This window comes from Morchella sextelata (assembly GCF_020137385.1).
Source record: "Morchella sextelata strain SCLS chromosome Unknown scls_20, whole genome shotgun sequence".
In the NCBI taxonomy this organism is placed as follows: Eukaryota; Fungi; Ascomycota; class Pezizomycetes; order Pezizales; family Morchellaceae; genus Morchella; species Morchella sextelata.
Window position 1 is genome coordinate 1,151,471 of NW_025408635.1, and position 13,862 is coordinate 1,165,332.

The 13,862-nt window shown below is 46.1% G+C and overlaps 3 protein-coding genes across 3 annotated transcripts; all 3 read left to right on the forward strand.

The window, feature by feature from the left end:
- Positions 1-2,271: 2,271 nt before the first annotated feature.
- H6S33_006504 (uncharacterized protein) lies at positions 2,272-4,155 on the forward strand (the record flags this gene model as incomplete). Its single annotated transcript, XM_044837861.1, has 4 exons — positions 2,272-2,795; positions 2,865-2,881; positions 3,119-3,413; positions 3,483-4,155. 4 exons carry the CDS (start codon positions 2,272-2,274, stop codon positions 4,153-4,155), a joined length of 1,509 nt encoding a protein of 502 aa, XP_044690031.1.
- Positions 4,156-5,347: 1,192 nt separating this feature from the next.
- Positions 5,348-5,585, forward strand: H6S33_006505 (uncharacterized protein; the record flags this gene model as incomplete). The annotated part of the gene is made up of 2 exons (XM_044837862.1): positions 5,348-5,482; positions 5,544-5,585. The coding sequence occupies 2 exons, from the start codon at positions 5,348-5,350 to the stop codon at positions 5,583-5,585; spliced, it is 177 nt and encodes a 58-aa protein (XP_044690032.1).
- A 4,132-nt stretch (positions 5,586-9,717) lies between these two features.
- On the forward strand, positions 9,718-11,543 carry H6S33_006506 (uncharacterized protein; the record flags this gene model as incomplete). The annotated part of the gene is made up of 2 exons (XM_044837863.1): positions 9,718-9,907; positions 9,964-11,543. 2 exons carry the CDS (start codon positions 9,718-9,720, stop codon positions 11,541-11,543), a joined length of 1,770 nt encoding a protein of 589 aa, XP_044690033.1.
- Between the last annotated feature and the right edge of the window lie 2,319 nt (positions 11,544-13,862).

Sequence of the window (13,862 nt, forward strand, 5' to 3'; positions counted from 1 at the left end):
AAAAAGATATCAATGCTAAATTTGATGCTTTGCTTGGAACGATGAATATGTTTTTACAACTGCCGGATATGATAAAAGCAAAAAATGAATATATGATTTATCCGTCTTCACTATCATATCCACCATCGTAATGAAAATACTCTTCTAAGGTTGGCGGATTTGCTAGTACAAATACGTCCTGTCCATCTCAAAACTCTGGGAGTTGTATATTGTCCTGTTGAGCGAGTTGACTCTGGATATACTGCGCGATTTGTGGATGGTGAAGGCATACATGTGTATTATGCAATAGCACTGCGACAGGATATTGTAAACCAACTGGTGATAGCAGAGCCCACTGCGAGTTTGGGAAATGCAGAAAGGGAAACATCTGTATCACCTCCTTGAAGAACCATTCAACTATGATCTGGACTTTTGACATTGCTTTATTTTAGTCCTGTTGATCTTGATTGATATATGCACTCCCAAAAGGTTTTATCAAATGCTTGTTAATGCCATAAGCTGAGTTTCCATAGAGTTGTAGGCTGGTTCCATTAGGATCATGGGTCTGAACCTCAAGGATGTTTAATAACCTGCTTTGTGACCATACCGCTGTATCGTGAATTGAGCCTTCAACAAGACCAAATAAATGAATAGTAATTCCATCGAGCATTATGACTGCTTGATACTTCAAACAGTGCATATGTTTCCATCCATTATAAACAGCCTCTTGCCCATGTATGGGTCTTGCGATCTCCCGTAAAGTACCATCAACGAAGCCAAAACAGATCTCCAATGGAGCATTCCTCTCACGTATAGCTATTGTAAATGCAGATAAGCGTTGAGGTGTAAGTCGCTCTGCATCAAAGACAAGTAGATGCCGCCATGTCTCATGAATAAACTGATGTAATTCCTTAACAATCCTTGAAATCCACTCAGGTTTCCATCCAAACTTGAGGCAAAGGTTGGCCAACCAATTCGGCAATGCTAAACCGGCCAGAAGCATACAAAGAGCAGTAATTTTGTCTTCCACTATCATATTCTCTGCCCGAATCTGTTCTGGGAGCCGCATGCAAAATGCTAGCTGATGCACTTCATCTTTGTCAAACCTTTCAAAACATATTAGAATAAATTTACCGGAAACGATTGAGTATAGTTAGGATCCGACCTGAAATAGGTTTTCCAAGCGTCCCCTTCTAAGGTTTCTAAATCAATCCGCCTCCTTCCCGCTCTTGACTACGCCACCTAGTGTTGTCCGCACCATATCTGAGAGCACGGGCAAGTACCTCAAGTTGAGCTACATCAGCAGCAAACTCTAGGTACATTTCTTCAAGGTCGGCCATCTAGCTTTGTAGCCCAACTTCTCCGCTTTCTAAATCACTAAAAATCTTCGTAATAGGATATATTGCTTGAGATATCGCGCCTCGTTGACAGTGAGATCTAATTACATCAATAGGTCCCCGCGCTGGATCCAAATTTGAATCCGGATCCATTGAGCCTTGGCATGACAACGCTACCACACCTCAAAATGGATCCGGATCCCTCAACGCAAAGTCTTTATTATCTAGCTATAGGTAACTGCTTGCGCGGTCGGTTTGAACTGTGGCGGGTGATCTGCAATCTTTACGGCCCCCATACCATTTGCTTTTTTTTTTCGCTTGAGTGGCTTGATACCCGCATCAACTACTCGTAGTTTTTTGACGTTTCCGGACGCGATCACTATTGCATGCCATACAAAAGATAGCCTTGGCGGCTTTTTTCTGTGTATGCAATAGCAGTTGCGTCCGGAAACGCTGTGAAATTGCGAGTAGCTGAGAGGCCATTGGACAAAAATACTTACATACCGAGAAGACCTTCACATGAATGCTCAATGAGGAACATACATCATGATAACTACAACATCTATAGCTATCCTTGCGCTTCCGTTACATATAAACATACGTGGCTGCAAGAATTCCGTAGAACTTGATGGGCCAGAGAGTGAACCCAATTATTGAGCGTGGAGTTCTGCATCTGAACATGTACGCGCGTTGGCCTTGATTACTTAGAAGTAAGACATTTGTTTGCTTGCCTATAACTGGGGAGTTAATCTCCAGGCAGGGTTAATTTGTGGCCCAAGTGCATTTCGAAATCTCCGATACGAGGCCTAATACGAGGCCTAATACGAGGCCTAATACGAGGCCCAATCCAGCACTGCAGATATCGTGAGAGTCCAGAGTGTTAGTAAATTAATACATAAACCCGTAAGGACCCACAACCAACATCTCCATACGCATTCCGCTACTCGCCATAAACATGGACGCAATATTAACTCCCAACTTGGGACTCGTTCTCCTAATATCACCCTTCCTCTTTCTCATTGCCGTCGGCATCCGTAATCGCTACTTTCACCCCCTATCCTGCTTTCCAGGACCATTTTTAGCCAGCACCGGTCCCCTTTATTCGATATGGGCGAGCTCCACTGGCAAAGAACATGAGATCTTGGCACGCCTGCACCAGAAGTACGGACCGATAGTGCGATACCAGTCTGATGTGCTTCAATTCGCGGAGGCGGCCATGGTGCCCGTCATATACAATCGCTACGCAAACAAGACCGAGTTTAACCGCATAAACCTGCCCGGACAGGTACCGGGTACAGCGGGGTTGATCGAGCATAAGGAGCATTCGGATCGTCGCAAGAAGGTTGCGGGCATGTATAGCATGATGGCGGCGAAACAGGTGGAGGATATAGTGGATGCGAGAATTATGGAGTTCAAGAGCAGGGTGAGGGAGAAATATGTAGGTGTAGGGAGGAAACTGGATTTCGCGAGGTGGACACAGTAAGACCTACCTCTGATTCGATGCGTAATACGCATATATAGTAGAGTGTTGTACTGACAGAACGGTAGATATTTTGCATATGATTGTTAGTAACCTTGGCCCAAGATTAATTCAGTAGGCACCGATTATGGGGGGAGTACTGCACTTGCTTACCAGCAAAAGAACCAGAAAATGCAGTTGCTCAGGGATAGGGTAATTTGTGTGGAGTGGCGCCGTTCTCTCATACAAATGATACCTGTTTCCGTCGCTTGCGTTTTCTGGTTCTTTTCTGGTAAGCAAGTAGTTGGTAGTTAATTGTGTATATGCTTATACGGCAGCACAGTGATCAGCGAAGTAGCGTTTGGCAAGCCATTCGGGTTCATGGCCTCCAACTCAGACGTGCATAATCTCATTTCCTCAGCACACAACGGCTTAAAGGTCCTGATTACCCTTGCCAGATCCGATTGGATCAAAACAGCAATACGACACCCGTTCATAGTGAAATATTTCACACCAGCTATGGGCAAAGAGACAGGAATTGGGCGGTTACTTGAAGAGCGGGACATGCTTCTTACAGAGAGACTCAATGAACAATCAAAGGGGCTCCATACCGGGAAACGAGTAGATTTGATGCAGCAGTAAGCTTCAAAACCCATCGCACCAAAAAAATGGAGGGAGAAACGATCATACTAATAACAATTACATAGCCTCCTGGATACCCAGAACACCGCCGCGCCCCTTACCCTCAATGAAATCAAAGCCGAGCTTCTCGTGGTCATGTTTGCTGGCTCCGATACTACCGCCGCCACCCTCCGCGGGATCCTCCTCAATCTCCTCCACACACCTGGCTGCTACGAAACGCTCATCTCTGAGATCGATGCCTATATTGCCACACGCCCACCCTTCTCGGTGATCTCTTACGACGATGCCCTCACCCTCCCTTACCTCACCGCCTGCATCAAAGAATCCATGCGCTTCTCTCCTGCCACACCCTCCGTCATACCTCGACACCCGTCTAAGGGCGGCCTCACGCTTTCCGATGGCCGCTATATCCCCGAGTCCACGAAGATGACCGTCAACTCCCGCGTCTGTCAGCGGGACCCCAAGGTGTATGGCGAGGATGCGGATGTGTACAATCCGCAGCGGTGGTTGAGAGGTGAGGGCAAGGTGCGAGAAATGGAGCGCCATGATATCCATTTTGGCTCGGGCTCGAGAGTGTGTCTCGGGAAGAATATTGCATATCTGGAACTGTGGAAAATGACGTTTGAGTTTTTCCGCACGTTTAAACCGACGATTGTGGAGCCAGAGAAAATGAAAATTAGGAATATCGGACTGTTGGTACACGAGAACCTATATGTGCAACTTGAGGAAAGGGCATAGGGTGTTCATGCTATGTCGAGATTATGATGGGATGGCTACAGGATACGATATAGCCAGATGGTTATTTATTTTATTGATTTTGAGCTATAATAAGATTGTTAACTATGGATTTCACTGTTCTTTAGTTTTATAATAAAATTATTGTATTCGGATATCTCTATCGTTTACTGAGTAATTTCGAATTTCCTCAGGGGTTTTCGTTGGTTTGTTAATATACTTCCTCTTCAATTTCATACATGCAGTGCAATAAATATCATTGACTCTCGTAACCCTAACCCACCAACAGTGCTATCTCCGCTGCTTTCAGGATTGGTGTTGTGGCGATTTGTGGCTCACGCAAAAAAGCTAACCCAAAGAAGTATGTAGTGGTGTATGCTACTTAACGTTAGATCTTTGTCAATCACGGCACCATTGTGAGCCTAATATATTGTGATTACCGGGAATAGACGAGGAGATGCCGTTTCGTAGAGTAGATCTCTCTCAGCGCGAGGCGGGGAAAACCACATACTCGGCCCCTCACCCAGCCTCTGAACGGGAACCCCACCAGTATAAAGTAATCTATTGTAGCTATCACACGACCCCCGAGGATTCTGCATAGGAAACCATCATGATATCGGCAGCGGCGCCATTCCCAGGAACTATTGGCACATAGCAGGATCTCAAAGATGCGCCCTTCTCACTTGAGAATGCTGCAGCTAGCACTATTGACCTTCAGTTCATACCATGAGGGTGCAAGTCCTGCCGATACTTTGACATGCCTCTGAATCAATGTCCGCTGGCTCCTAGCTCGCTTGGAATCTCTCATTGCTCATCTTTTCCCGCTGATGTCGATCGAAGAGCTAGAGGCGTTGATGGCGAGGAGGGGTCCGTTATGAATATTGGTATGTCATTTTGGGTTAAGTCCTCTTTTGGGGGATCCCTGTCAATGCTTGACAGCCAATGAGAGATGGAGGCCACCGCTTGGCAGAGCTTGACAGCGGGCCGTTTCGAAACCTCATCCAGGTGGGCAGGCTGCCTGAATTATTATCTAGTACATGTACTTCGCGGGTAGGGGTAAGTGAGAAGACACCTGGCTGTGGAGGCGGTGCAAGAGGCTTGCCAAGGCCGCCGAGACTCGGTTGGCATCAGAGTTTTCTTCGGGGTGGGTCAGGCTATCACAGTTCAAGTTATCCACAGTACGGGTCAGTCAACCATGAAGAAAAAGGGTACCCGGGAAGATGAGCCAGAACGCAAGCGGAAGGAAACTACAAGAGACCAGCGGTTACAGGTAGTTACGCTGCGGGACCATTCTAAACCACAGATGTCATGGACCGCTATTGGTAGGGAGGTAAGTACTAGTACTATTCTATTCCCGGTATAGGATTTGAATCTAAACCAATATAAGTTAGGATTGGACCGTAGATTGTGTCAAGGGATCTATCGCCGAGTAAAGATTAATGGTACACTTTCAGACAGAAAGCGTACCGGGCGCCCGCCACTATTTGACCTTCAAGAAAAAGAGCGGCTGCTTCAGTTCGTTACGCAAAATCGGGTTACGCGACGTCTGTCATGGGATCAAATCCATGACTATGTGGGCTACAGTTGCTCTGGAGACCTCATTCGGAGTACATTGTCATCGATGGGCTATCACAAACGCATCCCTAGACAGAAGTTTGGCATACGCCCATACAATGCAATACGCCGTGTAGAATGGTGCCAACAACATCTAGATTGGACCTATGACGACTGGGTTCGGGTGCTTTGGTGTGATGAATCATGGTTTTCAACAGTCGGATTCCACCATAGGTCTCTCGTTATTAGGAATTCAAAAGAAGTAGGTCATCCAGATTGTTTAGATACTAGAGAAAAATCAGGCCGTAAAGGAATTATGGTTTGGGGTGCGTTTTGTGGGTTAACAAGGTCAGAACTAGTTTTTGTACCTTCAAACGTCTCACTGGACTCTACTAGGTACATAAACTATGTTTTAGAACCTCATCTTATACCTTTTTGGCATCAATGTTGTGAGACTTATGGTTGGGTACGTGTAGTAGAAGATAATGCGCCTGGTCATAAAGGATTTTCTAATTCTTATCGGGAGAGGAATGAAGTAGATAAGATAGATTGGCCACCTCAATCGCCAGATTTAAATCTGATTGAGATGGTTTGGAGTATTATGGAATGTGAACTAGGAGAGACATGGGGTAGGATTGAGGATTTAGAGTTGATGAGAAATGCTCTTAAAGTTGTTTGGAATAGTATTACGGGGGATACTTTAGATAGATTAGTCAAAAGTATGCCAGAGAGGTTACAGGCCGTGATTGATGCTAAAGGCGGGCCTACAATGTATTGAATATATTATTCGAAAAATTAGGCACAAGTCTCGGCGCTGTTCTCACAGCCATTTGCACCGCCTCCACCGCCAGGTGTCTTCTCACTTACCCCTACCCGCGAAGTACGTACTCTAGTTACTCTAGATCTGTGAACCTCACACCCGGACCATCGAGCTCGACAGTTTACACTCGCGAACAAAAATGCCCCCGATTCTCCCCACAGGCGCCTATCTTATCTACAACCGAGAATCCGGGATGGTGCTCCATGCAGAAAACGATGCGGGCAATCCAGAGAATTCTATCACACTTAAGGCTCGCGACGAAAGTAGATATTATGAGCAGCAGATTTGGTGGATAGAGCGCTGCCCGGAATGCGATAATTTTGATACCGACCCTATATATCAGATCACAAACACGGCTAGTAATAGGTGTTTATCGATGGATAGAGGCGATCCATCGCTATCCCAGACTTTTGGTGAGAAGCAGGAACAGTGGAGTTTGCAAGTAGAGGGGCAAGAAAAATATAGAGATACGGGGTCGGTGAATATTCTTTTACAGATCTATTCCTTCTTTGTATCTACTAAGACCTTAAGTAAAGGGTACTATCGGCGAAGCTATATCAAACGAATTATGAAGGTTGTTTTGGCAATCGGTATCTAACTGTTGAATTCGAATCCACGCCGTTGTAAGTTAAATGACGTCTGGGAACCTTACGAATATAACATGGAGTTTAAAATTAAAGGAAATAATTATAACAGCACTGTATATATCGTCACTTTCGTCAACTGCAACTCACCCCTCGAGTACAACAAAACCCTAAGCTGGGAGTTCATAGCGCCAAACACCAGATTTCCAGCCGGTTGGTTCGAAATTGGGAATGTCCTTGAAGACAGGATCCTAAGCCAAACATATATCACTTCGCATCCCGTACTTGTCAAGAGTCCGGAGTTCGACAGCGGATTGAGACTTCCAATGTATCGCGAGAGGTGGGCAACTCAGTGGAAGCTTTACCGGTTCTCTGCTCATTCTAGCACCGAAACAAAGGAGAAAGACAAGGACCTATTATGGATTATAGAAAATCGACTTACAGGAGGAAGGTTGGGATGTCATGGTGGTTTCGACAAGCCTCCCTATGAGGACGGATCCATAACAGCATGGATTTTGGAGTTCCATGGGGGGGAAACATCTTGGAGGATAAAAAATCAAAAAACGTCAGCCTACCTAGAGCTGACGATATCAGTGAAATCGGAGCGTTCATACCATGATACTGTCACATATCCTGTTGTAGCCGCCAATTCCTTCTGTAGGAAGTACCCAGATGATGCGGGTATGAAATGGTGGTTTAGGTACGTCTCCTGCTCATATTTGTAAAACAGGATCAGTATCCGGGCCCATAATTAACCTTTCAGCAGAAATGTATATGACCACTCAGCCGAGTGATTCTTCATTATTACTCCGAAAGTTGGAAAGTAGCTGAATTGCAATTTCCTACGCTCTCATATCTCTCTGTATAGATATACGTTTGCGACTATGTGGTATAAATATCTCTGTATGTAGAGTAAACGTATATATCCGGTAGCTATTAGTAACTGCCCATCACTCTCATAACTTTCGCCTTGTGTTTTGGACAGTATTATCCAAGAGGAGGGGTAAGTGCGACTCAGTCCTTGAGTAAACTAGGGTTACTCAAAGCACAGTTCAATTAGGGGTATTGATTTGACGTGAATTCAACAGTGGAACAGTACTAATTTCACTCACAAGCCACGAATCCGGCGGCCGTTCGGAAGCCCGCTCCGTAGTGGCAGGGGGCATGCGGCTCTGAGGGAGTAGAGTTAAGGAGATGACGCCTTATATAGCATAGGAGTGTGAGAATAAGATTTGCCCTAAAGCTGCAAACATATATCGCTAGAATCATGTTAAGTTCAGTGGTCAGCGGGTCCCAGCCATCATATTCCTCAAGACGTCTAATAGCGGTTATTATTTTTTGTTGCTCATGGTTGCTTGACGAAGGAATTCACCTATTGTAATAATACGAGAAACAATCATGTAGGAATGCCTAAATTTGTAGAAGAGATAAATGTATATATCTAGATTGACAGCTAGTAAGGTTGATTCAGGCCACGTGACAGCAAGATTAACGCAAAAAGGAAAAATCATGTTTGTGACGTAGCGTACCAACCTTTCCCCGCAGATTTGTACGTAGAACTAGAAGTCATGATCAACTCACGCTTAGTGAATTGAGCGGTTTATATAGAATATCATGACGAGGTGGCTTTGTGGCTAGTGCACTGGTGGAGTTGTCTCACAGATGTAGAGAGCGTGTCATCCGTCTGAGGTTTGTTTGATCGACCTGCAGCTGGTGGAAGCTGGGCCGCACGTAAGACCGGTACCAGTTACACTGACTCCAACATGATGCCTGACATTGGATCTTTACTTACCCGCTCGACCCCTCACGCTCTTATGCACCGAGGCTACCGCACCACTTCTTCTAGATTGGGAATCTGATGCCCGATTGCAGTTGTGAAAGGTGACCTTGGTACCTAGAATACTCGGTGTGGTCCAACAACTCGCAATGATTACCGGACAGTACTATTTTGCCATATTAAACTAACGCGATTCACTTCAACAGAGATCAACAGCTGTGATAATCTGCAATTAACCAAGCCGGTCGTATGTTTATCCGGGGCACAGCTGCAGAAATACATCATAGTACATGTACTCTGCGGTATTCAAGATCACAAGTATTCGTAGATCCCCGAGAGATACTCGAGAGTAGAAATGGACACATCCCATCAAGGTGCGGCTTATGTTCCATCTGTCCCACAGATCGGAAACCGGCTAACCATCCAATCCAGTAGCGAGAAGTCAAAGCTGCTCTCTGCACGCCACGGTTGCACTCCCAGGGTTCGGCCGGACACTCGCGTTCACCCGACCCCGGACGGTATGACAAATCCTGCACAAGCCCGTGGAGGGGGTCGTTCCATGCGACGCTCCCCGTTGTTATCTCTTGGCTGCCCTCCAAGGCAATCATCACCAGTCCTTATGTAACTAGGGCCTAGAGGAGGTGAAGTACTCCAGGTACATGTATGTACCAAGGGTACCTTACCTGCTCTGACTTGTCCCACCTCTCTCCCTCTTCATACGCTCTCCTCCCACTCTTCCACGGTTGCTGCCGTTTGTTATAATAACTCATAACAGCCCACCCAGAAGCTAGAAAGAATCTCAAATAAAGGAAGAAAGCATAAATACCACAATGGCTCACTCACGCCTCTTCGCAATGGCTTCAGCCACCACTACTATGTCGACCTCAGAATCTGTCCCCGAAAACGCGCCTATGGACCTATCACACCACTTTAACGCTACCAGTCGCTCGCGAAACTCAAATGCCATGAAGAACTTATACAAGTACTTCAATACTCCCGGCATGACAAATCTTGCTGGAGGTATGTCTCCTTGCTCCAAGCGAGTATCTTCACGCCTGCTAATGGTTGTTGCTTAGGTCTTCCATACCCCGAGTATTTCCCTTTCGATACACTTGAAGCTAAGATTGCACCCCCAACCCGCTTCATTGCCGAGTCAGCAGCGAAGTACCATTCGCTGCCACCAAAACCCTCAAGTTCCATCTTCTCCCTCTTCTCCTCCAAACCAGCACCCACAGAACTATCCGAAGTTTCAAAAACGGAACACTTCTCAATACCCAAATTCTCCCTTGGGCACACCCGTCTCGATATTGCCACTGCCCTGCAATACAGCCTTGCCAATGGCCTTGCGCCACTCACAGATTTCATCAAGGATTTCGCGCTAAATCATCTTCATGGGGGCAAAATCCCATACGCGAGTCCAGAGATTGTCCTGACATGCGGGAACACGGATGGTCTCAGCAAGGCCCTCTCACTACTAGCAGAGAGAGGCGACAACATGCTCGTCGAGGAATACACCTACCCTGGCGGCCTGCAGACTGCCGAGCCACTCGGTGTTGGTATAATTCCTGTAGCAGTCGACTCCCAAGGCATGCTTGCTCGTGGAAAGGGCGGTCTTCGTGATGTCCTGGAAAACTGGAACGAATGGGAGCAGGGCAAGCGACCACACATGATGTACACCGTTACAGTCGGCCAGAACCCTACCGGTGGTACCCTTTCCCTCCAAAGACGCAAGGACATCTATAAGCTTTGCGAGAAATACGATATCATCATCATCGAAGACGATCCGTACTGGTATCTCCAGTATACCAGCTCCTCGCACCCCCCATCTTCTGCCCCTTTCAAGGGCCCAGATGGTAAATACTCCTTCATGGAGGCGATGACACCCAGCTACATCACCATTGATAAAAGTGGTCGTGTCATCCGTCTCGATACCTTCTCCAAGACAGTCGCCCCTGGCTGTAGGCTCGGTTGGATCACCGCGCAGCCGGCATTTGTTGAACGCATCACGCGCATCAGCGAGGCATCAACTCAAGCACCGTCCGGGTTCTCCCAGGCAATGGTCTTTGAGCTGTTAAGCACATGGGGTATGGATGGGTGGATCAAGTGGCTCGAGAATCTCCGACGCCTTTATGAGGAGCGCATGGTAATGATGCGCGAAGCGTTAGAGAAGCACTCCAACGCGGTTCTCCATTTTATCGAAGGGGACTCTATCGTCGTGAAGAAGACCCGTGTATATGAATTCGAATCCCCCGACGGAGGCATGTTCATCTGGGTGCGAGTCCTCATCGAGTCACATCCAGCCTACACCGAGTATACATCAACCCTCGGCCACAGCAAGCTCGATATGATGACGAATCTGTGGACATATATTGCCGAAACGCAAATGTCGATGCCATGTCCGGGCTGGACATTTGCGCCAAACGCGGAGATCCGCGAAGGAAAGTCTGCCGAGAGGATGCGATTCTGCTTTGCTGCCATCAATGAAAATCAAATTCGGGAGGCAACAGAGAGATGGGGTAAGGGACTACAGGACTTTTGGGGAATGGGGGCAAAGGACATTGATGATTGGGGAAAGAGGCCAGAGAGTGCGAGGGGAGGGAAGGAGGGGATTGTGCCTCTTGGGTGGACAGGAGGGATGTTGGGGGGTGGGTGCTAGCAAAGAACATGTGGGGGTTTTTACATTATTATTATGGTGTTATTGTAATTATTTCTAAAAGTGAGGGTCACATGTATTTTTTATTCCTTTTTATGTTGAATAATATAAAAATCTTTATGAATCCATCATTGATTGGTGAAACATAATTTGAGAGAATATGGTGCCAATATCTAAAATCCGTGATCACTACGGGTTAGCCATGCACCTGATATATGCATGAAGGGACATCTGCTTACTTACCATAGAGAGTAACGTAAATCGACGAAAGGGTTCTGCTATCTTTCCGCATGATGATTTCGCTGCCTTGTATGTACCCAGGGAATTCATATGTGAATACACATCAACTTAAGTCTCTATCTCGTTGCGCAAGAATCAGACCACGTAGGGTGGGTTGTAGAGGAAGAGGTGGCTTTAAAGGGTTGAAGTGATGTTGACGATGTGTATGCAGGCACCCGTCTGTGCACGTGGGTCTTGGGGCGGGGCTGGGGTTCACGATCGACATGCAGGACGCAGTGGAACAAGGCCAGTAGCTATCATTGACACTGCTACTCTAGGAGCAATTTAAAACGTTGCACTTCACGACCTCTAAATTAAACATGTTCCAGCGAAACAACCAGCCACAACATGTATTTGATGCTACAAGAATGCACTTACTAAGGGCGAGCGTCGATCAACAACGATGGCTATAAAAGCAAACGAGTTGGGCCATCTACTTTGTTAGACAGATCTGTGGGTTGACGTGACGCGGGTGCTTCGAATGGATCGGGATATCCTCAACCATTGCCACGCGTATCAAAAAGTCAGAAACCGCTCCAAACACCATGTGTTTGGTTTCCACTATAGCTATCTGACCCTTGCCTAGAATTATACCTATGCGTGTCTAGAGAAATTCCCGCAGGTTATAGAAGGGACTCTCAAACCGGAATCAAAAACAAAGAGCCTTTGGAAGGTGTTCCGGGGGAGGGGGGAAGACGTCTATGGTACATACACGTACACGTCGAGTGGTATCTTGACGTATGATAGCAAGGAGGACGCACGGCCATTGGCCCTGCAACCCACAATAAGACAAATTCGGGCAACCATATGATAATCCGGCCTATTGGCCAATTGGGTCAGGTTCTTCGCAACCAACACCGGCATATAAAAAGCAGTCACAAAACCGACCTCTTGCAAAGTTGCTGAGTGCAAAGATATCCTTGTTGTCAACTTCGTTTATGACTTCGTGACACCTGATCGAACTGGAAAAAACTGAGAAAAACCTAGTAGCACACATGTACAGGAATGAAAGACCTTCATATACAATCTGCTCCGGGGGAAAAGCGATGAACAGTAAGGCAGTCGATTGGGGAGCGATAGAAGAGTGGATCCTCATGTAGTCATGCGTCTTCTGATGAACAATGGAGCATGATAACTGATACAAGCTCCGGGTCAGCCTTTAACTGTTCTAAATTTGAAGGAGAAACTCTAGGATCAAGAAAACTAATAACATTTATTGCTGATGAGCTTGGGAAATGAAGCCTTATTTGACCGCGACTGGGTTAGGCAGTCTACAAGCACAAGTAACAATTTCGATTCATGTCATGGTTGAGTAGTAGCATCTAAATAATATTGGGCTTCCCTTTTGGCCTCTGCACGCGCTTGCATATTCCAAATCCTTTTATCAGATATCGAGTCGAAGATAAATTATAGCCTTGCATTGAAAGCCATCCCGTGGATATTTCTGAAAGTTTGTAGGCGTTCAAATGTGGTCTGTAGACCCCCCCCCCAGAGGGTGTCTACAGATCCACTCACCTGGCAGTCTAGCTGCTTACAACTCTCATACTTCAAATGACCAAAACAACACAACAACATCTTCTAAAGATTCCAAAAAAAAACTGGCGCTTCACTATTAGCAACTGGATATATATATAGGTATCATGTTTATAAGCCTTATTCATTCTCCACTGCAGCTATCGAATAGGGAAGCGTTATGTGCTCTAGTCTTGTTTTACAGAATTGATGTGGTGAAAGGCTTCAGGTTTGAACACCTTCAGAATATCCACGGGATGGTTTCCATTGCAAGGCTATAATTCATCTAGTTCGAGGCTTCCATATAAATAAATAGCCACCAAGAAACCTAGGCCTCAACTCGCCAACCAAGTAGCCTCGCTCTTTCTAAAGCAAGAAGGCGGTATTACGACTGCATGTACTTCTAGAAACCGGTGTTCAACTACTTTAATATATGCGTGCAACATCAATTTTTCACGTAGTTATATGTTCCTACATGTTCTCCCGAACTTTCTACACGCACTCGTACGTTATCTTCATACAAGATTTCAT